At 35.9% G+C, this 26,466-nt stretch overlaps 1 protein-coding gene across 5 annotated transcripts in view; it reads right to left on the bottom strand.

Annotated features, from left to right (window-relative positions):
- SOS1 (SOS Ras/Rac guanine nucleotide exchange factor 1) overlaps positions 1 to 26,466 on the bottom strand; it is a 153,082-nt gene that overhangs the window by 57,981 nt on the left and 68,635 nt on the right. For 4 of the 5 annotated variants that reach the window (XM_064277175.1, XM_003416091.4, XM_064277174.1 and 1 more), the window contains 5 exons: positions 25,768 to 25,932; positions 23,570 to 23,779; positions 16,710 to 16,853; positions 9,831 to 9,941; positions 9,651 to 9,749 (listed from right to left, as the gene is read on the bottom strand). In XM_064277175.1, the coding sequence (XP_064133245.1) occupies positions 9,651 to 9,749; positions 9,831 to 9,941; positions 16,710 to 16,853; positions 23,570 to 23,779; positions 25,768 to 25,932 (729 nt within the window). The other variant, XM_064277177.1, reaches the window with a different exon arrangement.

Raw genomic sequence — 26,466 nt, 5'->3', positions numbered from 1 at the left:
TCTTCACAGGTATTGAGAGGAAAAGAAGATGAACTCAAAAGATATTTAGGCTACAGAATCAAAAGAACTTGATAAATGAGTGGACATGGTGTGGAGAGCGAGAGTTATGAGTTGAGGACTCAGGTTTCCATACTAAGCAACCAGATGGATGCTGAGACCATACTCACTGAGAGAATGTGCGCAGAAAGTAGTTTTGCTGGGAAAGACATTGAGTTCAGTTTTAAAGAAACTGAATTTGAGTTGCTGACACAATAACCAAGCAGAGCTGTTCAATAGATAGTTGGATATACGTCTTAATTTCTCTTGTTTTCGTTTCTGTACCCTTCTCTCCCTTTAAGTGTAAGGAAACGAGCATAAGTTCTTGATTTTCTTCATGCTGCTAAAATCAACCTTTGGTATGATAGGTTCTTTACCTGATAGATAGCAAGGAACCACTGCTTTTTCTAGATCAATTTCATGAGTTAATGGCAGGGGACAAAGTGGGGAGGGGAGAAGAAAGCTTGGTAGATAAAGTGTAAAAATATATATATATATATGTTCACTTTAACAGAGGACATTATTGCACAACTTTTTTACATGTACAATTCAGCTATATTGTATTCATCATACTGTGCAACCATCACTACTCAGTTTCCAAATTTTTCCGTTACTTTTAACAGAAACTCAGTACTTTCTAAGCAATGACTCCCTAAAGCAGTTTAAAAATAATAAAAATTTAGCATTTTTAGCAGACATGAAAGATATACTCTTAAGCTTTCTGTACACCTATCAGAATAGAATATCTTTATTCTTCATTCTTAAAACGGACTTAAATAATTTTAGTAGCCAAATGGAAGGTAAGTTCAATTTTCAGTCTGAAATGTGCAGTAACCAAAAAATTGAGACAAGATTTTACAGTTTTTAGAAAGGTAAATGGTAACATTTAAAAATTCATGCTTCATCTATTGAGAATTCAAGTATTAATTTTTAAAGTGCATTCAACCAAGAGAAGGAAAGACACAAAAAAAATTTACTGTTGACTCGATCAGTTTAAAGTTTATCATTAGACACTTTATTTGGGGTTTATTATACTAATTAGAATGGGTACTTAAAATTTTTTTTTAAATTCGTGAAATATTTAAGAGTGGAGGGAACACAACAAATACTTGTACACTTCATATTCAACAGTATTAATATTTTGCTAAATTTTCCTTATCTATTCCCCTTTTCTTCCTTCTCTGTTGCTCAGACAAGTGGAAAACAATGAAAATTAATATAATCATTTTAATATGTATTATAGGAATTTAAACTATGAAAAGGTTTTTCAGCAAGTCTGATAAAAAATATTATAGACAGATGATGATAAAAATAGTATTGACTATTACCTATTAATAAAATAATTGCCAAGTTAAACATCAGAATTTTGGAAATTCTGAAAATTCTTTAATGTAGGGAGAGGCACTTAATGAAAGATCTTAAAAAAAAAAAAAAGAAACTGCAACAAAATTGAAAAACTAAAATGCTGGTGAATTATATGTCAATAAGCTCCTGAACTGCCAGAAAAACGAAAAATCTGTCTTGGAAGAAGTACAGCCAGATACGCTTTAGAAATGAGAATGGTGACACACTGAGATACCATTTTACTCTCACTAGGATTAAACGACAACAGAAAATAACAAATGTTGGCAAGGGCGTGTGGAATTTGGAACCTTTATCCATTGCTGGTAGGAATGTAAAACGGTATAGCCGTTGTAGAAAACTGTGGCGGTTCCTCCAAAAACTAAAAATAGAACTACCATATGACCCAGCAATTCCACTCCTAGGTATATTCCCAAAAGACTTGAAAGCAGACACTCAAAATAAATACTTGTACACCAAGGTTCACTGCAGCGCTATCTGCAATTGCCAAAAGGTAGAAACAACCCAAATGCCCGTCAACAGATGAACGGACAAACAAAATGTGGTACATACGTACAATGGAATACTACTCAGCCAGTAGAAGAGATAAAGTTTTAATACATACAGTATGTATGGAGCTGGAAGACATTATGCTGAGTGAAATAAGTCAATCACAAAGGGACAAATATTATATGACCTCACTTATATAAAAGGATAAGGAAAGGCAAATGCATAGAGAACAAAGTTTATTAGTAGTTAACAGGGGTAAGAGGAAGGAAGTGATGCGGGGGTAATGGTAGTCCAACACAGATTTAACTGGAGTCCCAGGAGGAAAGGAAAGAGAAAAACGGCAGAAAGGACTCTGAAACTTTAAATAGGAAATAACCCTAAACTTTATAGATCTTATAGATCTTATTTATGAAAATAAAACACCTATTACAGCTTTCTATTCTTACCTTAGAGAAAATTACTAACTATAAATGTGTCTCAGCAGAGTTTAGTTGATTTAAAATTAAAATTTGGAGTAATACAATAGTCAGCTATTTATTTATGACTCCTACCGTACATTATCATTTAACTTTAGACATACAGCATCTATGGTCAGTGGTTTGCTATACCATTTTTGCTCACTGCTTTAAGCTCATGGTTTCTGGATAAGAATTTCTAAATTTAGAAAGCTGGTTTAGGGAAATGGAAGCTAGACAAAACCTCTACTGGGCTTATTATCTTTATGATACTCAGAGAGAACTTACGTTTCCTAAATCTCCTCTTTTGCTTTCATTGCTGGTATTAAAACATCAGTTATTATAAACTTTCTAGTTCATGGGTAATATAAAAAATGGTCTGATACATACAGTAATTAAAATAAACCAGATACAGACTATGAAAGAAAGGTAGATTTTAAAAAGTTATATAGAGCATTACATGCTTTACACTGTTTCGTATCCAAATTGTGAAAAAGCAGCAAACCAAAACTATTAACAACTGCATACAAGACAGCTGTCGTAGGAGACTACAAAGCATATTTCTTTAAAAAGAGTTTTTGGCATACTGTATGAAGGCTCTTTTAATAAACTGCCCTTTATCAGTGTTTAAAGTCTGCTGTTGTTGGGTGCCTTCGAGTTGATTCCAACTCATAGGGACCCCATGTGACAGAGTATAACTGCCCCATAGGGTTTTCTTGGCTGTAATCTTTACAGATGAGCCCTGGTGGTGCAGTGGTTAAGCACTCGGCTGCTAACCAAAAGGTCGGCAGTTCAACTCACCAGCTGCTCCATGGAAGAAAGATGTGGCAATCTGCTTTGGTAAAGATTTACAGCCTTGGAAATCCTATGGGACAGTTCTACTCTGTCCTATAGGGTTCCTATGTGTCGAAATTGACTTGAAGGCAGTATGGTTTTTTAAATAATAACTGAGCCACAAGAAATACTTCTAAATTTGTTGAATAAAGCAAATTAAGCTTCCCATAGAAAACAGTATTACTGGAGCAATGTGGTTTTCAAAAAGGCACAAAATGAAGAGTTTTTTTACTTCATAAAAATGAACTTTAATTTGAAAAAGTTAATCAAAGCGTCCAAAGATTTGACTACTAACTTTAACTTGCTGAAATGATATTTTTTTCAGTTTCAGTAGCATTAAAATCTTACATTATTAAAAACTAAACTTTTCCTCATTTTCTCAATTTATGAAGCTTAAGGCACTCTACTTAAGTTTCTAAAATAAATGTAATTATATAAAATTTACAGCTAAATTTATTTTTAAAATAAAGAAGACATTTACAGAAATTCTAAGAAAAACTTTTACCACCTCTCTGTCAGTCTGTCTGTGGTAGGTTGCATGTTGTTATCATGCTGGAAGCTGTGCCACTAGTATTTCAAATAGAAGGTCACCCATGGTGGACAGGTTTCGGTGGAGCTTCCAGACAGAGACAACTAGAAAGGCCCAGTGATCTACTTCCACAACTTGGCCGATGAAAATTTTATGCCTAGTTCATGGCATAGTGCTTGGGGTCTTAAAAGCTTGCAAGCAGCCAGCCAAGGTACAACAATAGATCTCTATTCACCTGAGAGGAAGAAGGAGAGTTGGGAACAGGAGGAGGATAGGGAATACATGGCTAAATGCCTCTGTGAACAACTGCCTCCTTTGCTATGAGACCAGAACTGGGTGGCACCTAGCTGCCATCAGCTGAACGTTTTGATCAAAGATTCTATAGAATTCTGATCAAACGGGGAGAAATGGAGAACAGAATTTCTAATTCCCATAGAATCCAGATTTTCTGGGACCATGGAAGCTGGATGAACCCCCAAATGATTGCCCTGAGATAATCCTTAAACCTTACCACCAAAAATATCCCCTAAAGTCTTCTTAAAACCAAACAACAACCAAAAATCCAAACCTACTGCCGACAAGCTGATCCTGACTCATAAAGGCCCTATATAGTTTAGGTAAACTGGTAAAGACTGCCTGCCTTGAGCACTATGCTCTTTTAAGAACTATCTGTACAGGGCCAAACTGATAACAGCAACTCGAAAGTTTGGATAGGAAACTTAGGGGGCAGTAAGTTTATGTTACTGGGAAGAATAATTTGGAAAAGCAGGTTGAGAATGGCTGCACAACCTGAGGAATGTAATCAGTGTTGCTGGATTGTACATGTTATTGAATTGCACTGAATTCAACATGAAATTGTTAAACTAGTATATGTTCTGCTGTATATATTCTCAACAACAATTAAAATAAATTGTTTGTTAAAAAAAAACCTTACGGATCACAACAGAGTGTTGTCCAATATAGGGCTAGAAGATGAGCCCCCTCAGTTGGAAGGCACTCAAATTATAAAGTGGCTGCAACAATGGACTTGAGCATACCAACAATTGTGAAGGTGGTGCAGGACCGAGAAACATTTCATTCTATTGTGCATGGGTCATCATGAGTCAGAGCCGATTTGACAGCAACCAACAACAAGAAAAACTTATTTTCTTTTTGCCATTCATTTTTTAATAAGCATTTACTGAATGCCTAAGTGTCAGCCACCATACTAGACATGAGAATTCAAGGATGCATAGGGCTCAGTTCCAGCCCTCATGGAGCACTGTCTTAGTCATCTAGTGCTGCTATAACAGAAATACCACAAGTGGATAGCTTTAACAAAGAGAAATTTATTTCTTCACAGTAAAGTAGGCTAAAAGTCCAAATTCAGGGTGTCAGCTCCAGGGGAAGGCCTTCTCTCTCTGTCGGCTTTCTTATCAATCTTCCCCTGGACTAGCAACTTCTCTGCACAGGGACCCCTGGTTCAAAGGACGCCTCTGCTCCTGGCACTGTTTTCTTGGTGGTATGAGGTTCCCAACTCTCTGCTTGCTTCCCTTTTCATCTCCTGAGAGATAAAAGGTGGTATAGGCCACACCCCAGGGAAACTCCCTTTACACTCAATCAGAGATGTTATTGGTAAGGGTGTTACAATCCCACCCTAATCCTCTTTAACATAAAATTATAATCACAAAATGAAGGACAACCACATAATACTGGGAATCATGGCCTAACCAAATTGACACATATTTTTGGGGGACACAATTCAATCCATACCAAGCATCAAGTCTAATGACAAGGCCAACAATAAAAAAGGAACGAGGTCTATAAAGAGGTATGTAGAGAGTGAGGCAGCTCAGTGAAAGGCATCAACTAACTTAGCCAAGGGAACCAAAGGAAAATTGAGAGGGGAAATAACATTTGACTAAACCATATGATGAGTAAGAATTTTCCAGATGAAAAGTGGAGGGCAGAGGTAGAAGAAGAAGGATTTCTAGGTAAATGGAAAAAAAAAAAGGACATGCAAATAAATGAAATTCTGAACAGATCTGGCATGCCCACGGTTGCTAAGTAATTCTCTATGGTTAAAGCCTAAGGTAGGATCCCTGGTGGCACAGTGGTTAAATGTTTGGCTTCTAATTGAAAGGCTGGTGGTTTGATGGAGAAAGATGTGGCAGTCTGCTTCTGTAAAGATTTACAGCCTTGGAAACCCTATGGAACAGTTCTACTCTGTCCTGTAGGGTCGCTATGAGTCGGAATCGACTCAACAGCAATGGGTAAAGCATAACGGCAGTAAGATCAACTATTGAGAGCTGATGCTGGAAAAGTAGCTGTGGAAAGCCTAAAGAATTTAGACTTTGTGTTGCAGTTGATAGGGAACCAACAGCACTTTTCAAGCTGGGAGTTCCAGGAGGTACAGAGACCATATAGAAAGCTGCTTCAGGAAGTAGTCCAGGCAAGAGAGAGGACCGGGACTAAGGCAGTGTCAGAGGAAATGGAGAGACTAGGCTGGATTCCAGAGACATATCCAGAATAAAATCATGAGGATCTCTTAATGAGAGATAAGAACCAAGGATGGTGCTAAGGCCTGTGGTGATGGGACATGAGTTGGTCAGTTGATTAACAAAGATGGAATACAGGATCAAGTATAGATTTAGGCAGTGACGAGAGAGGGAGTAAAGAGTTTAAGATATCTTCAGGACACTGACATAGAGATATCAAAAGAAGCAAACTCTCCAGTGATAACAATACTGAGTATTCATATTCTTCACGGTATCTGAAGTACTTTTTTACATTTATCCTGGGAATAAGCCAGTGAGATAAGCACTTCAGATAAGGAAACCAGGGCTCAAAAAAGTGAACTGACTTGTCACAGGCCAAACACCTAGTAGGCGATAGAAGTAGAACTGGGTAAGAAGTATCAGGCTCCTACCTAGCCTAGTAAGCCTTCAAAAGTCACTCCATGCCATAGATAAATTATGGCTAGTTTCCAATTTTCGCTGTTTTCTTAAGGTTTTGCTGCCTCCCTATTGCCCCAATTTCATGCAATCATCACTGAGGCAGTTGTTCTCCCAGAACAAGGGGATACTGAGTGGTTTAAAGTCAGGAAAGGTGTGTGTCAGGGTTGTATCCTTCCACCATATCTATTCAATCTGAATGCTGAGCAAATAATTTGAGAAGCTGGACTATATGAAGGAGAATGGAGCATCAGGATTGGAGGAAGACTCACTAACAACCTATGTCATGCAGATGACACAACCTTGCTTGCTGAAAGTGAAGAGGACTTGAAGCATTTACTGATGAAGATCCAAGGCCACAGGCTTCAGTATGAATTACACCTCAACATAAAGAAAATAAAAATCCTCACATCTGGACCAATAAGCCACGTCATGGTAAATAGAGAAAAAAGATCGAAGTTATTAAGGATTTCGTTTTACTTGGATCCACAATCAACAGCCATTGAAGCAGCAGTCAAGAAATCAAAAGACGCACTGCACTGGGTAAATCTGCTCCAAAGGACCTCTTCAAAGTGTTGAAAAGCACCTGAAGACTAAGGTGCGCCTGACCCAAGCCATGGTTATTCTCAATCGCATCATATGCATGTGAAAGCTGGACAATGAATAAGGAAGGCTGAAGAAGAATTGATCCCTTTCAATTGTGGTGCTGGCGAAGAATATTGAATATACCACGGACTGCCAAAAGAATGCACAAATCTGTCTTGGAAGGAAGTGCAACCAGAATGCTCCTCAGAAGCAAGGACGGCGAGACTGTGTCTTACATACTTTGGACATGTTGTCAGGAGAAGGACATCATGCTTGGTAAAGTACAGGGTCTGTGAAAAAGATGAAGAGCCTCAACGAGATGGACTGACACAGTGGCTTCAACAATGGGCTCGAGCATAACGACGACTGTATGGATGGCACAAGACCAGGAGTGTTTCGTTCTGTGGTACACAGGGTCGTTATGAGTGGGAACCAACTGGATGGCACCTAACAACAGCCACTGAGTTCAGAATTACCAAGTCCAGAACACCTGGTGTAATGGCAATATACAGAAGAAACAACAAATTTACATTGGTAAGAATCATGTAGATGAAAAATATCTTAGACCCTGAAGAGCTGGAAAGTCAGTCAGTCCATCTGAAGGAGGAATCCCCCTATGATAGCTCCCCCAAAGAAACCTCCCTAAACACATTACATTTTTAAAGGCTTCCATGAGTTGGAATTGACTTGATGGCAATGGATTTGGTTTGGTTTTCTGGTCTAGTTAATTTAGGAAATTCTGAAAACAATTAGATTGCTTTACTGCACAATTCTGCAACTCTTTTAATGGTCTAATGTGCACTGAAAAGTCCTAGGACTATGATTAAGGATGTAAGATTCCCCAAACATATTTGACCACTAAGCACCCATTCTCCCCCCTCTTTTTTGTATCTCATGTGACTATCATCTCATAGAATACAGTCTGAAAATCCTGCTCAATGCAAATATTTAATTAAGCAACATACCAGCAAAGATAAATTAAAGATAAGTACAAATAGTATATTAATGATTAAAACAAAAAAATCCACTGCCGTTGAGTCGATTCTGACTCATAGCAACCCTGCAAGACAGAGTAGAACTGCCCCATAGAGTTTCCAAGGAGCGCTTGGCAGATATGAACTGCCAGCCTCTTGGTTACCAGTCGTAGCACTTAACCACTATGCCACCAGGGTTTCTTATATTAATGTTTAGGGAATGAAAATTTTTAAAAAGTGATCAGAGTCTGTAGGATGAATTTAGCAATTTTCTGCCCAATATACTGCTAATTTTACAACGTAACTTAGACAGAAATATGAAATCTGGGATACGCATGTTGAAACCAGTAGAAATCTTTTAAATTGCTGAACAATATAGTTAAAAAATTCTATTATCACAAGTGACAATTTTAACTCCTTGGTCCTTTCCCAATTCAAACATTCCTACTTGAAAACTCTAAATTTCAAATCACTTATAATGCAAAGAAACCTGGGAAAATGGAAGGAAATGTAGGCATGAGAGTTCCTCCAGTTTACTAAATTCAGAGGTCTTCTATTCTTTCACAGGTTCATTAGAGAGCCTATTTTATCCTCTGTCCCTACAATTACAAATATGATTTCTGGGAATACATTCTCCACAACAAAATCATGATATTAAACAGAATTTTTCTTTATTCAATTAAAAGCTAAAAAAATACTAACAATATTAATGCATGTCTCATTTTATATTTATGAGGCTAGTTCATTAAAGGTAAATAAAATATAATTATTATCTTGGCCATTATTTTAAAATTATGAGAAAAATAATTTGATGCTTTTATACTATGACATATTATCCATAATCCAAAGGAGACTTCATTAGATATGTAAAAACCAATCATTTTGAGCTACATTATTGAATTACAATTTATACAGACTAAATTTCCCCTTTTCCCTAATTAATTTCAGTATATAATAGGGAAAAACAAAACTCTTTCCAAAAACTGGGTGGTTTCAACCATGATCAAGTGGGAAATTTTTACTGAGACCACACATGATTCACCATTTTTAAAGTGATAATAAGCAGTTTTGTGGAGAAAGTGGCAATCTTGAGCTATGAAAATTAGGTGAATTAACCTTCCCCATTACTTGGGCCTTCTCCCAACACCGGGTCCCTTATCTGGGTCCCTTAATCCGCTGAGGTCCCAAAATGGAGACTTGGATGCATAAATCCAAGGGTGTTTACAAAGAATCTCCCATGTAAATAAAAAGTAACGGCACGAGATAAAAATACTTGAGGATTGCTTTAAATTTCACTATTAAAACTAGCGAAAAATTACCACCCTTTTGCAGATTTATTTACATTTGCTTCTTAGCTGTGTGTGTATGGACGCTTACACAGTAATTCAGAAACGAACTGACAAAAAATTTCACTACACTTGAATATTTTATAAAAAGCAGTGAGCTGGCTTACCTTCAAAAGTTCAAAGTAATGCAGACAGTGGTAAACAGGAGCTAGAAGCAGCCTGGGTAAAACATACTGAACAGCTTCTTTGAAACCTTCGCCTATTGACTAGAAAACAAAGTGGTTTAATTTTTTTTTTTTAAGTTTACTTTTCAGATATTGTATATCTTGATTTAAAAATTACTGTACCTGCAAATAGAGTGCCGCTCCAGGCTTTGACAACTGACTAAGGAAATGATCATGAAAACCAGGTCGCAAAATATCTCGAGCATATGATTCATATGGATCAAATGCCAGTTCCTCAGAAAATAAAGAAGGTAACAATAAATAAATAATCTTTCTCCAAGGTAAAACATAAATAACCTACTACCATAAATACTGAGGTTAAATTATGGGCACACCTGTACCTGCAGAATTATATATTTCTTTTAAAGCCTCTAAAAGTTATGACTACTAATTACGATTTTAATAGAATAAACCTAATATTCTCAAGTAAAGAAGTAAATAAATTTTTTCTGATGAGTAATGGGATCCTTGTATGTCATGACACCTCTCATCAAAGTATTTGAGTATGCAGAATTACGAAGAAATGCGGCATAAAAACAGGCAAGTTTTTGGTTCTGGAAAACAAATAAACTCTAGCCTGAACATCAAAGGACATAGATATCTACAACCTGGTAAGGTGTAAACATTTAGAATACTGACCCAAAAAACCAAACCCACTGCCATCAAGTCAATTTCAACTCATAGCGGCCCTATAGGACAGAGTAGAACTGCCCCATAGAGTTTCCAAGGAGCGCTTGGTGGATCTGAACTGCAGACCTTTTGGTTAGCAGCCATAGCTCTTAACCACTATGGCACCAGGGTTCCCAGAATACTGATGCCAGACATTTATTTTTTTGTGTGGTTATTTCTTGCTGGTGGGCTTTTACTTTGATATTCTGTGGAAGAGTTTATATCATCTAAAATTCATTGTTATAGTTTCATAGAACAAAACTATTTAATCCAAGTTGGGAAGAAAAAAAAAAAGAACTATCATCATTAGCATGATCATTCATTAATAGACCAAACAACTCTAATGGCTAGAGCTAAAGGGGACAGAATATACTGGTTCTGACGATTCTTCAGGAAAAAAGGAGAACAGGTGTCTTAGTTTTAGCAGAATAGGGCTGAAATTACCCTCCATCCCCTGGAAAATGGTGCCCTGGATTCTGGCGAGAGCTCATTTCCAGAAAGGATAACTCTAGAAAGGAGAAGAGGACATCTAGTGGAGAAGTGTGGCACAGGAAGGCAGGTGAGAAAGATATTCATGTCTTAAAAAAAAAAAAAAAAAGCTACCCTTAACGGGAAGGTTAAATGATATGGCAGCACTCAAATCCACCAGCTGCTCCTCAGAAACCCGATGGGGCAGTTCTTCTCTAACCTCTAGGGTCTCTATGGATCGGAATCAACTCGACGGCAGCAGGGTTTTTTTAGATCAGAAGTCAGAAGACCTGAGTTCTGGTCTTTGTGAAATGCAATATGGCGTATAAAGCTCCAAGTCTTCCTGGATTCTTTGAGCTGGCTCCTAGTTCATTTCCCAATTTCAACTTCTGCAAGTCTTTCCAATGAAAAATTTCCAGAATAATATAACACCACAAATTGCAGTTTATCGTGGATCTTTTGGAAATGGACAATAAGATTTCCACAATACAACAGGGAGGAGTCAGGTATCGACGGAATGTATGGGAGACAGCAATAAAAATGTGATTAGATGGTTATATCTCAGGTCTCTCGAACTTCTAGAAATCATCATATGCCCCAATAAAAAACCCTGGAGAAGGACATAATGCTTGGTAGATTAGAGGGTCAGTGAAAAGAGGGAAGCCCTCATGAGATGGATTGACACAGTGGCTGCAACGATGGGCTCAATCACAGCAACCATTGTGAGGATGGTGCAGGACCAGGCAGTGGTTCGTCCTGTTGTACACAGGTCGCTATGAGTCGGAACCGACTCAATGGCACCTAACAACACAACAACAAGCCAGATAAATATTTATCCTCCTCCCCTTTTAGTAATCTTAAATTTATTACGGAATATTTATAATAAAGACTATACAATATAGTGGTTCAAAAGCATACTCTCTGGAGAATGAGAGATCCAATTCTACTACTTAAAAGTTGTGTGACCTTCAACAAACTACTTAGTTTCTCTGAGCCAGTTTCCTCATTGGAAAATGTGAAAACAACCTACCTCATGGGGTTGTTTAAAGAACAACAAATGAGGTATCACATATAAAGTGCTTATAGAGTGTCTGCTGCTAAATAAATGGTAGCTAGTATTATTCTAAAAAAGCTAATCTCAAGAGCGATATTGAAGCTCTCCTTACATACTGTTTTATTCCTAAGGACAAATTTGCAGAGTGGCAAACTCTTTTAAGAATCCATATATGAGTTTACAGATTATTTTGTAACTATTTCACTGGTTAAAATGTAGCATGTGCTTCTAAGATTCAAAGAAAAATATAAAATTGTCAATACACATAACTGTACTAGCAATCAAAAATGTGATTATTTTAAACATACAGAAAAAAGCACAGAGAATAGCCTAACATAAGTAAACCCACCATCTAGCTCAAACAAGCTCTAATATTTTAGAATACTTGCTTCAGATTATTTTTTACAGAAATAAAACAGATATAACTTATCCCCTTGGTATCTCTATCTCCTATGTTTTCTTCTAAGAGTTTTATAGCTTTAGCTCTTAAGGTCTTTGGTCCATTTTGAGTTAAATTGTGCCCATGATGTCGGTAAGGGTCCCATCCATTTTTTGGCGCTTTTCATATAACTTTATGGTATCTTTTCTTGGTTTTTAATTTTTAAAATCTCTTCTGTTATTGTGTTTCCTGTGTCTTTTTAAAGAAACCCTTCCCTACCTCAAAGTCATAAATATGTTCTCTATTTTTGTCTCAACTTCTAAAGTTTTGCTTTTTATTTTTAGATTTATGATCTATTTGGAACTTTCTGCATATATAGCTAAGGAAGGATTTTTTTTTCCTATATGAATAACCAGTTTTGACCCAGCATCATTTACTAATTAGTTCATCCTTTCGCTATGGATCAATAATCTAATCTCGGTCACATACCACAGTGTCTATGTATGTGTGTGTATATTTTTTTCCAGGACTCTCTACTCTGTTCCACTGTCTATACCTGCACCAAAAATGTGGCTTCAAAATAAATCTTAATATCTGGTAGGTCACACCACCCCTTTTGTTACTTATCAATTTTTCTTTTTGTTCCTTTTCTTTCACATGAATTTTAGAATCAGCTTGTTAGGCACTGAATTTATAGAATTTTTGGGAGGGTGGCAACTGGCATTATTATAATAGTGAGTCTTTCATCGTGAACATGGTATATACAGCTACTCATAGATTCTGTATTTGTGAATTTGGCTATGTGCTAAAAATACTTGCAGCGTTTTCACAGTCATTCACAGGCATGCACATTTACAGAGTGGGAGAAAATTCCCAGCTGAAGTTGTACAAGACTGGTTCAGTATTCATTAATTCAGTATTTGCGGGAACTTTACAGACTATAACTACTGTGATTAGTGAGAATCAGCCGTATTTCCCCTTATTCAGATCTTCTCTTATGAACCTAATATTTTATAATTTTCTCAAAAAAGGTCTTATATATATCTTTAGTTGGGTTTATTTCTGAGTACCCTATAGTCTTGTTTCTACGTGTGAATGGAGCCTTTTCTAATATTTATATTCGAGTATATACTGATCTTTTATCTAGCAACTATACTGAACTTGCTTATTATTTCTAGTACTATATAAATTGTCCTGGATCTTCTTCTATGTAGGTAATTATATTGACTACAAAAAGGACAATTTTGGCTACTTTTGTCTTTTTACATTGGTTAACACCTCTATTAGGGTACTGACAGAAATGGTGATAGTGGGCATTCTTTCTAACTTTTTTTTTTTATAGTTTAGTTATTAAATATGGTATCTGCTATAGATTCCTGATAAATATCACTTATTAGGTTAGGAGAGTTCCCCTTTTATTGCTCACTTGCCACACATTTTTAAGAAATTCATGAGTGAATGCTGAATTTTATGAATGCTTTCCTTATTTGCTGAAGTTTTACTCTGACAATGTGGAGTATTAAAATTTTTAAATTTCAAACCACTTATGAGTCTACTAAGATAAATCATACTTGGATACAATATTTAGCTGTATTATAAACCGACGCATTTCTTGGCCACTTTTAAAAAGATTTCTGCATGTATGAGAGTGGTTCATACTTTTGTGTGTACTGTCCTTACCCAGTTTGAACACGTCTACACAATCCTGTTAAACTGAGTTGCCCTTGGTGGCCCTATTCTTTGAAACAGTTTGTAGAGGAGCAAGATTAACTGTTTTTTTGAAGATAAGTAAAACTCATCTGTGATAGCACCCAGTGTATGCCTAGAGTCATTTGTGGTAATATACTTTGATTATCTTTTTTTTTTTTTGAATAGTTTTTTAATTTAATCAGGATACCTACTTTTCCTTGTCAATTTTCCTGTTTTATATTTATATATTTTAAATTATTTCATCCAAATTTTGAAAAAATTTGAAGTGGATTTTACTATTCCTGTATGATTTAAAAAAATCTTTATCTATAGTTCTTCTTTTAATGCTAATATTTATTTGTGCTTTTCTCCCTGCCGCCATTACCCTTAACTAGAGGTTTTTTTTATCTGTTTTCTAGTTCATTAATTCTGTTTTTCTATTACTTTCCTGCTTATATGCTCTTAAGCTTATCCCATTATTGTTACTGTTCCTTGAACTGACAACTAATTTATTTTTAATTATCCCCATTTTTTAAAAATATATTTAAAACAACTTGTCTCTAAGAACTGCTTTAGCCGCATCTTACAAGGTTTGGTATACGGAACCTTCACTGCTACTCAACAGTACTCCATTATTGTTGCCTCTTTAATCTGTGAGATATTTATGAATTCATTTTTAAGGTTTCCAAGCATTTTTGAAATTTTTTTTACTGTGAATTCTATTTGTCAGGTGGTCAGAAAAGATGGTCTGTATATTATTTGAAATTTGAGGCCTTCTTTGTGATCTAATACCACAGCCAACTTTTATGAATATAACATGTATCTTCAAAAGAAAGTAAAGTCTCTATTTGTTAAGTGCAGGGTGCTATATTATATCAAATCTGCTCAATTTGTTAATTCTGATCTTCTATAACTATTAATTTTTTTTCAGTTTTATCTATTAATTTCTGATAGAGATGTATTAACACTTCCTAATATGTTAGTAACTTTTTCCATTTCTCAACCCTTGTAATTTTGTCAGTTTTTATTGCTTATATTTTGAGGATTTTAATACACATTTGTGATTTATATCTTTGTGATACTGCACCTTTTATTATTAGGTAGCATTCCTCTCTACCACCAATTCGTTGCCATCAAGTTGATTATGACTCATAGCAACCCTACAGGACAGAGCAGAACTGCCCCCCAGTTTCCAAGGAGCGGCTAGTGGATTCGAACTGCCAACCTTTTGGTTAGCAGCTGAGTTCTTAACCAACGTGCCACTAGGACTCCTCTCTGTCATTACTAACGTGTTTTTTTTCCCTTTAAAGCTTCCTTTGTCTGATTTAATATACCAACTTCTGTTATGATTTTTTATGTCATGATTTTTCCACAACTTTATTTTAAATATTTCTCTAGTTCTGTTTTAGGTTTGTCTCTTGTAAGCTGGAAAAACTGGGTTTTTAAAAATCGAATCTGACAATTGCTTTCATTAAATAAAATGAATTTCATCAGTTTACATATGCTGAGTTGCTAATATAGTTGGATTTATTTGTACCTTATTTTATTTTCATGATCTTGGCTTTTCTTTTGTTGTCATTATCACTGCTTTTCTTTGCTTCATTTATTCCTGGGTGATGCAAATGGTTTGTACTAGATTAACCTAAAAGCTGACAATTCGAACCCACCTAGCAGCACTACAGAAGAATGGCCTGGTGAACTGCTTCCATAAAGACTACAGCCAAGAAAACCCTAGGAAGCAGTTTCACTCTGCAACACATGGAGTCACGGCAAGTCGGCACCAACTCAATAGCAACGGGTTATGTATACTCCATTTTTTTCTTTTTATATTTCATTACTTCTATGTGTTTGGAGCTAGAGGTGTTTTGGTAAAGCCTTACTGTTTTGCCTGAAAGTCTTAGTTTTTTTAATGGCCACATTTTAAAACTATTGTTTGCAAGCTCAACTCTGTCTTGTAATAAAAGATAAAGTAGGTATTGAGTGAGAAGAGAGCAAGAGCTAGAATTCTTAGAATTAGTATAATGCTAGCTTATTAGGACTAACCCATAAATTTTAGCATTGGAAATATCCAAGGAGAGGGTTACCAGGGTTTTACTCCATGATGTCAGAATTATTTAGGCCTTGGACTTGATGTTCCTCGTCACTATGCTCCTCCTATTCTAAATAATAACGCAGCTAACATATAATGAGTAGTTTACTGTGTGCCAGGTGGTTAACTAAGCATTTTGATGTGTTATTTAATTTTCACAAAAATCCTAAGTCTTATTATTATCTCCATTTTATAAATAAAGACATGAGCGTTTGGAGAAATTAAATAACTTGTCCACAGTTACACAACTAATCATTAGCAAAGCTTGGATTGAAACACAGTTAGTCTGATTCCAGATCCAAGTTCTATGGCGTTTTCATAGAAAAATATACTTTTCTAATATACTTGACTTTCCTTAACCTTGCTATTTGAGATTTTACTGCAAGCCATTGGGTACCAGCTGTAAATACCACTTCCTGTGGGATATGCTCTTTTTATGATGGATGAGAGACCACTTTTCCTTTGTTTAGTAAAATGATAGAAACCAATGACGTTATGAAGAAGGGACAATACACAGCTGAGTAGTCAGATGTAAGTATCTATGATCTTAGCTGGAAACAAGAATTAAGACTCCAATTTTAATTCAAATATAGGTTTTTATGCACACCTTTTTTGTTTGTTTTTTTGGGGGGGGTATATAATTGAAGTACTTACCTCTGCTAAGTCTTCAAAGCAGCTTCCTACTAATGGATGGGGACTGCCTTCATCTGTCATTTCTACAGTGTCTTCTATGTGGCCCAGTAACTTTACACTAAGTTCATGTATATCTACTATACGACTAAATATATTTTCTACATCCTGTTGGAGGAAAAACACATTAGTTAGGTTAGAAAAGAATAAAAATCAAAATTTGAGCCAATAAGTCAGTTTATAATTACAAAATTTAACATGGCAAATACAGTGAGAAATTTTAATCACTTAAAAATATAAACAGAAAATAATTCAAGAATTCCTTTTGCAATAATGTACAACTTGCAAATAAATGTCTCTAGCTCAGTGGTTCTCTTTGAAACTCTGTGGTCTTAGGATTCCTTCACACACTTAGAAATTATTGAGGACTCCAAAGTGCATTTGTTTATCAATATAGCTATCAATATTTACCATATTAGAAATTAAAACCAAGAAATTTTAAAATATTCATTAACTCATTTAAAATATCAGCAAACTCACTATATGTTAAATAGCATTTTTGTGAAAAGCCTATTTTTCTAAAACAAAACATTTAATAAGAATGGAACTGTTTTATATTTTTGTAAATCTCTTAACATCTGGTTTAATAGAGGATAGCAGGATTTTCACACCTGTATCTTTACTCAATCTGCTGTGATACACTGTTGTAGTTGAATTATAGGAAGACAATCTGGCTTTGCACAGATATTTTGTCGGAAAAGGAAGTATTTTAATAGTCTTTTCAAATAATTGTGGATATCCTTTTCTCTATGTAATTTTAATTAATATAATTTAAAAAAATATAAATAAAATTCACCCTTTCAAAGTTCAATGGTTTTTAGTATGTTCACAGACTTGTGCAACCATCACCACTACCCAATTCCGGAATATTTTCATTACCCGCAAAAGAAACCCCATACCTAGTAGCAGTCATGTCCCATTCCTCCCTTCTCCCCATTAAAAGCCCGTGGTCGTTGAGTCGATTCCGACTCACAGTGACCCTACGGGACAGAGCAGAACTGCACCATAGAGTTTCCAAGGAGTACCTAGTAGATTCGAACTGCCAGCCTTTTGGTTACCAGCCACAGCACTTAACCATTACACCACCAGGGTTTCCCTTCTCCCAGCCCCTGGAAAATTTGTCTCTGTGAGTTTGTCTATTCTGGACATTTCATCTAACGAGAACAGATACCTTTTTTGATACAACACCAAAACTTGACAAATGGTCGTTTCTTAAAAGTTAGTTATTATGTGAAATCTGAAACCATACCAATTTTGTGCTGTAGCCATAAAATCCACTGGTCTATTCTGAACTGTGAATGGATTATTTACCCACGCACGGTCACTTTGAAAACATGAGTTCACTAAGTTCTGCAGATCATGCAAATGCTAACACATTTCACTAAACAATATTAAAAAACCAAATTCATTAACATGAGCAGTGATGGTGGGAGTGGATACAAGTTTTCCAAAATTCTGACTTAAATTTGAAAGCTCAAATTTTATCACAGGCAACAAACTTGGTCAGTTGTTTTCCTTGAAGTGGCAGGCTCATTTCAATCATTTTCTGAGAAAATGTCTACCAAGTATGCAAAGTATAAATACCATAGTTTGTCAATTTCAGTTAAATCAGTGTTTCATGATAAAAGTGGCTAGTTCACTTCACAACTCAATCAGGGACACAGTAATCTCCCTCACGATAACTACCACACTTTGGTTTGCGGCAGAAGTGCTTCAGACCTACTCCCTATCTGCCTCAGCTCTTCTCTGATCCAGTCTTTCTCTTGGCATTCCAGGCTCTCGTTCTACCCAGTAATGACAAAGAATCCATGTATGATTCCCTTTCGCTTCATTCATTCTACTCTTATTTTTATTACCAATAGATATATATATACAAGATGCTCAAAATAACACTTTGTGACTTCTGTAAGATTTTCTGTAGGCTGCTGTTTTCTGTAGGTAGTTGCCAAAGTGTCAGCTCCGAATCATTGTGACCTTATATAGAATAGAATGAAACATTTCTCAGTCCTGTGCTATCTTCACAATCATTGGTATGTTTGAGTCCATTGTTGGGCTATTGTGTCAATCCATCTCACCGAGGGATTCCCTTGTTTTCACTGACCCTCTACTTTACATGACAATCCTTTTCGAGCAATTGGTCTTCCCTGATGACATGTCCCAAGTAAGCAAGCAAACGTCTCGTCATCTTTACTTCTAAGGAGCGTTGTGGTTGTACTTCTTCTAATACTAATTCTGTTCATTCTTCTGGTACTCCACAGTGTATTTGATATTCTTTGCCAACACTACAATACATCAATTCTTCTTTCGTCTTCCTTTTTCATTGTCTAGCTTTCGCCTGCATATGAGGTAATTAAAAAGACCATGGCTTTGGGTAAGACCAAAACCAAAATCCAAACCTGTTGCCATCAAGTCAAATTCAACTCACAGCAGTCCTACAGGACAGAGTAGAACTGCCCCATAGAGTTACCAGGAGCTGCTGGTGGATTCGAACTGCTGACCTTTTGGTTAGCAGCCGAGCTCTTAACCTCTGCACCACCAGGGCGCCCTGGGTAAGGCACACCTTAATTATCAAACTGACATCTTTGCTTTCTACAATTTTAAAGAGGTCTTTTGCAACAGATTTGCCCAATGTAAGATGTCATTTGGTTTCCTGACTGCTCCTTCCATGGGCATCGAAATTTCACTGAATGAAATCACTGACAACTTTAATTTTTTTCTCTATTTATCATGAAGTTATCGGTCCAGTTGTGAGGATTTTCATTTTCTTCACGTTCAGGATTAATCCTTACTGACCTTCATGTGTAAGTGCTTCAAGTCTTCTTCATTTTTGACAAGCAAGACTGTATCCTCTCCATATCACACATTGTTCTTCTTCATATAGTCCACCGTCTCAGATTATTTTTTCAGCATACAAATTGAGTAAGTAAGGTGAAAGGATACAACTCCACACCTTTTCAAATTTAAAACCATGCAGCAGTTCCTTGTTCTATCTGAACGACTGTGTCTTGATCCATGTACAGATTTCACATGAGCACAATTCAGTGTTCTGGAACTCCCATTCTTCATAATGTTATCCATAATTTGTTACGGTCCACACAGTCAAATACCTTCACATAGTTGATAGAACACAGGTAAAAATCTTTCCGGTATTCTCTGCTTTTGGCCATGATCCATCTGACATTAGCAATGGTATCTCTCATTCCACATCTTCTTCTGAATTCTGTAGGTTAGATTCCTAGATAAAGACTATTGTCACAGGGTATGTATTTAAAATTTTGGTGATTATTTTTCTTAAAAAGATATAATGATTCACCCTCCCATCAAGAGTGTACAGGAGTAACTGTTTTGCTAAATCCTTAAAATAGTGATTATTTTCAATTTTAACTTTATCCTGCAATTATTTGATTGACATTGTTTGATTTGATTCTGTCCTACAGGGTCGCTGTAAGTTGGAATCAACTCGACAACAGTGGGTTTGGTGTTTTGTTTTTTTGGGACTTTTTTTGGTTTTTTATCAGTGACTATTTTTTTCTTTTTGAATCAACTTTATTGAGACAGGTTCACATACAATAAAATACAAATATTTTAAGTGTACATCCTGAGGAGTGTTTACATATGTATCCATCCTTGTAGCCACCACTATTACCAAGATACAGAACATTTCCATCATCCTAAAAAATTTCCTTGTGCCCCATCTCAGTCAATCCCCCACCATCCTTGCCTCCAGGAAACCAGCGATCTGCTTTCTGTCACTACAGACTAAAATGATCCTTTTGTATCTAGTTTTTGGGCTCATGTTTTTGAGATTTATCCATGTTGTTGCATGTATTACTACTTCATTCCTTTTTATTGCTGACTTGCATTCCATTAGACCAAAGAACTGACACCTTTGAACTGTGGTGTTGGTGAAGAATATTGAATATACCACGGACTGCCAAAAGAACAAATGAATCTATCTTGGAAGAAGTACAACCAGAATGCTCCTTAAAAGCAAGGATGGTGAGACTACATCTTACATACTTTGGACATGTCAGGAGGAATCAGTCCCTGGAGGAGGACATCAGGCCTGGTAAAGCTCAGGGTCAGCGAAGAAGATGAAGACCCTCAACGAGATGGATTGGCACAGTGGCTGCAACATTGAGCTCATGCATAACAATGATTGTGAGCATGGCACAGGACCTGGCAGTGTTTCGTTCTGTCGTGCACAGGGTCTTTATGAGTCGGAGCTGACTCGGCGGCACCTAATAACAACAACAACATTCCATTTTATGGATACAAGGTAATTTTTAAGTCCATTCACCTGTTGATGGACATTTGGGTTGTTTCCAGTTTGGGGCTATTAAAAATAAAGCTGCTATGAACGTTTGTGAACAAGTTTTGTATGGAAATGTTTTCAATTCTTTTGCGTGAAAACCTAGGTGTAGAATTGCTGGGTAGTGGTGCAAATAGTTAAGTGCTCAGCTACCAGCCAAAAAGTTGGTGGTTCGAACCCACCGAGAAGTGCTTCAGAAGACGGCCCTGGTGATCTGCTCCCGAAAGGTCACAGCTTGAACACCCCACAGAACAGTTGTACTCTGCACACATGGGGGTCACCATGAGTTGCAACGGACTCAATGGCAACTAACAACAGCAACACAGTTAATATTACATGTTTTCAGAAACTGTCAAAATATTTCCTGAAGTTTTTATACCACTTTACCTTTTTTTTTTTTTTTTTTTTACCTTACCACAAACCATGTGGGAATTTAATATTCCCACAAGCAGCTGATCCACATTCTTTTCAACATTTTGAATTACTGGTCTTTTTGAGTCTTTCTAAAGAAAGTATAGTACTATTTCACTGTGTTTTTAATTTGCATTTCCCTGACGACCATTCAGGAGCCCTGCTGGCATGAGGGTTAAGAGCTACAGCTACTAACCCACTGGTCAGCAGTCTGAATCCACCAGCTGCCCCTAGGAAACCCTATGGGGGAGTTCTATTCTGTCTTAGAGGGTTGCTATGAGTTGGAATTGACTCAACTGCAACAGGTTTGGTTTTTTGGGGTTTGATGAGTACATTCATGCTGAGCATATTTTGAAGTGCTTTTTTGGCCATTTGTGTATCTTCCTTTATAAAGTGTTCAAATTTTTTGTCCATTAAAAAATAATTGGACTGTTTTTCTTATTACTGAATTATAAGAGTTCTCCATATATTCTGGATACAAGTCTTATCTTTTATATATATCTCAGATATGTTCTCCCACTCTGTGACTTGTCTTTTTATTTTTCTGACAACGTCTTTAGAAGAACAAGTTTTTCATTTTAATAAAAGTCCAATTTATTAATTTTACGGTTCTTGATTTTTGTGTCATATCTAAGAAATCTTTGTCTGTTATTCCTTTATTAGCAACTTTATTGAAATATGACTTGTATACCATGAATTTCATCCATTTAAAGTGAACAATTCAATCATTTTTAGTATATTTAGAGTTTTGCAACCATCAGAATCTGCTCCTTTATTTTTTAATGTTCACTTGTTACCGTAACTAGAACCTCAGTCCTAGCCTCTGTAGTAAGCACTGTTTCCTGATCAGTCACTCTTGGCTCTGGGGCTACAGTTTCAGGAATTACTGGACTGTCACCACCTTACACAACCTGTTCTCACTCAGCATATCCCCAGAATCCAATCAGGTTAGTCTGATGACTATTTTAAGATCAGTAATCCCTCTTGTAAGTTTCAATGTTCCTGGCTCCCTCCTTTGTGCCGCCCATACTGTGGTCATACTTCTATTATGGTAATTACCACAGTGTACTGCAATTTAGGAAACCCTGGTGCCATAGTGGTTAAGAGCTATGGCTGCTAACCAAGAGGTCAGCAGTTCAAATCCGCCAGGTGCTCCTTGGAAACTCTATGGGGCAGCTCTACTCTGTCTATAGGGTCGCTATGAGTCGGAATCGACTTGACGGCAGTGGGTTTGGTTTTTTTTTGGGTTACTGCAATTTAAGTTTATATCTCTAATTTGACTAGGCTGAATTTCCTGAGGGCGAGAATTATTTCTTAGTTATCTTTGAATCCCCATTGCCAAGCATGGTGCCGTACAATATAGCTGGCACTGATGAAATGTCCGTTGAGTGACTCAAATGAGTTAAAACAAATTAAAATACCTTCTACCTATACAAGAGATTTTATCCTTTTTTTTTTTAATTTCTATTGTGCTTTAAGTGAAAGTTTACAAATCAAGTCAGTCTCTCACACAAAAACTTATATACACCTTGCTACACACTCCCAACTGCTCTCCCCCTAACGAGACAGCCTGCTCCCTCCCTCCACTCTCCCTTTCCATGTCCATTTCACCAGCTTCTAACCCCCTCTACCCTCTCATCTCCCCTCCAGACAGGAGATGCCAACATAGTCTCTGGAGATGCCAACATAGTCTCAAGTGTCCACCTGATCCAAGAAGCTCACTCCTTACCAGCATCCCTCTCCATCCCATTGTCCAGTCCAATTCCTGTCTGAAAAGTTGGCTTTGGGAATGGTTCCTGTCCTGGGCCAACACAGACTTTATTCTTTAGAATAAATAAATACATCTTCTAAATTATTTAGTAGATTCTGTGAATTCATTTTCAATTACACCATCAGTCTAGTTTAGATTCTGTCTTTTAATTTTTGATGTTTAATTTTATGAGACTGTTATAGCACTTCATTTGTTATCATAATCAGTATAAATCAAGTCCCATCCACAATTAAAAAAAAAATTAACCATGAATTATACAAATTCAAATTTGAAGTGGTCATGCAAATTTTAACAACAGGCAGTGATATACGTGTATACAATGATACTTACATTAGTTGAAAACAATTTTGAATTGGAGACAAAAGGCTCTCTAAAAACTTTTATAATTAGATTTAGCTCCCTTATATATTGTCGAATTTCTGCCATAAATGCTTTTACCAAATCATAATAAGTTTGCTCTCCTGAAGTGGAAGGTTCTTCATCAGTTAAAGATAATACATTTATATCTTCTACATCTTGATGAAACATATCCATCAATACCTGTATAGTCAGAGATATAAAAAATAATAATAAAATATGAACCTACACTCAAATTTGAAGTTAAATGTTCAAAGGAGTTCTCCGAATACAGTTCTTAAATGATAAAAAAAAAAAGGCAGACATAATTCAACTGATTATAAATTAATCTTATTAGTTCAAAGTTTATTTTTAATTTAAAATTATATTTTGCCATATATAAGCAATGAAAACTGAAAGAGACAATATGTAATCTCAAATTAAAAGGATTAGTTTTAAAGTTATGAAGTTTCAGACTGTTTTGTAGTTCCATGAAATAACTGTGTGCTAGTATCATTTCCGAAAGCTCACAGAATATCTACCCTTGGGTATATGGCTCCCATCCCCTCTACACCTTCTCCAGAGCAGAATTCTACTTCTGATATCACAAACTGCCTCCTCCAAGTCTTTAACCTATTACTTCTAATTTGTCCCCAACTCCTGTGTTAGATTCCTCAGTTTTCTCTGTTCCATTCCCTTCCCATTATCACCTTACTCTACGGCCTCACCCCCTTATATGTGAATAATTCTTATAGTTTTTTAGCTGGCCTCTTTGTCTACATTTGTTGGGAGTGGATCAAAACAAGTCCTGTTTTCTCTAAGAAGTCTCCTATTACTCTTGCTGAAACTCATCCTTTTCCCACTGTGAACTTCTCTAACATCATTATCCCTATAACTTAATAAAATACTGTAGTATTTTATCTTACACTACTTTCTGCCCATTTCATGTCTATAAATATCCTTTTATCAACTCTGGAGCCTTGTCTTACACTTCTCTTGCATCTCCTACCCATGTGAGCCCACAGTAGGTACTCAAAAATAATTTTTCCTGATTCATTTAAAAATAATCTTATTTTAACAATCAATAATTTGTATTTATTTTTAAATAATTATTTTTTTTTAATGAAATACGGATTTATTTTTTAAAAAATCAAAACATTTCAAACTCTTCTTCTTGCTACTCCTCTCCCCCTACACACAGTTTCTCTAAAACAAAATTCTACATCTGGTATCACAAACTGCAGCATCAAGTTCTCAATCAATACTAGTATCTGTCTATCTGTCTCACTCTCTCTGTCCTATTACTTCTAATTTGTCCTTAAATCCTGCCTTTGGTTCCTCAGTTTCCTTGGCTCCACACCCTTGGTGATTTTGACTGTATATGTTCACATTTTGCAAAAAAACAAACACTAAAGCATAATTAAATGGATTCAGTAATCAGAGGGAATATTCCAATTAGTAAGAGTATTGTGAGAAGAAAATGGAATGAAATGCTTCATCACAAAATGTTTTCCTTTCTGTAAATTATTGTAATCTGAAAACACTGAGGCAGAACAGTGCAATGCCTAAGACCTTCAGACTCAGGCAGATATGGAGATCGCGTTTAGGCTTTGAAACTTCTCAAAAAATTCTGGACAAATTTCTTAATTTCTCTGAGTTTCAGTTTCCTTTTTATAAAATATAGGTAAGAGCACTTACTTTAGAGGGGTACTGTAAGGACCAAATGAGATAAGTCATACACACATTTAACTTTCAACAAACGTTTGCTCTCAATATTACTAGAGTAAAACCATATAAGAAGTATCTAGAGAAATCTAAGAATTGAAATGAAAACTCCCAAGAGTTTAGTATTTTTACATTTAAAAAAATTGTTTTCAAGTAAATTCATAACCTTCTAAATCACTTAATCCAAAAAAATTTTAAGAAATTTACTATTAAGAGATTATTACTAATATTAACCCCAAGTACAACAACACTAAGAGAAAAATTACATGACATGTTTAAAAACATTTTAATGCTATCTAATATCCTATATGTCTATAAGATGGCATCTTGAGTACTTGCTATTAAAGTACTGGAAATATCTCTTAACACATAATATATAATTTTATTCTGCCTGAATAGTATGTTACATTTCAGTAAGTCACAAATAAAAATTTAAGAACAAAACATATAGAAGCTCAGTCTCCTACCTTATCGGCACACATTGCCACTTTAATATCTTGTTTTGTAATTTCATAGTGCCGTATATTTCGTACATAATTCCCCGCCAGCTTTAAAATGTCTGCAGAAATGTATTCTAATACTGCTACTATGTAAACAGAAACTTGGTGGTCAATTTTATAACCTAGGACTTCCTGCAAAATTAAAAGAAAAACATGTCTAAACATGACGTACTATAAATTTAACACACTGGTTAAAAAATAAAAAACATGTATGCTGTTCAGCTTAACTTTCACTGAGGCCTATAATTATCAACAATTAATTTTAAGTGGTTCAACTATGAATAACATATATATTGGTACTTGCACATGTTAAGTTTAAAAAAAGGTAAGTTAAAATTACCTTTGCTCATGTATCATATTTGGTAAGTACATATTGCTAAATAAATCCCTCACCTAGGAAGAAAGGGTAAAATGGAAGGCCAAATTTGGGGTAGGGGTGCAAATGCTCTTTATTCCCTAATCCAGATAAAAGAGTTTTTTCTTTTATTTAGAACAACAGTTAATACATTATTTCTAGCTAAGAATATCTACTAGCCTTACACCTCTATCCTTCCTGAAGGAACCTGGGCTTCCCCCAAGCCCTAGTGGTACAAACCTTGGTGGGAAAAAAATTTCAGGCTGTGTCCTAGTGAACAATGGTAGTTATTAAGAGTACTTTATACAGTT

This window comes from Loxodonta africana, chromosome 26 (assembly GCF_030014295.1).
Source record: "Loxodonta africana isolate mLoxAfr1 chromosome 26, mLoxAfr1.hap2, whole genome shotgun sequence".
NCBI lineage: Eukaryota > Metazoa > Chordata > Mammalia > Proboscidea > Elephantidae > Loxodonta > Loxodonta africana.
Note: the sequence above shows the minus strand (reverse complement) of the source record. Positions and strands in the feature narration are given on the sequence as shown.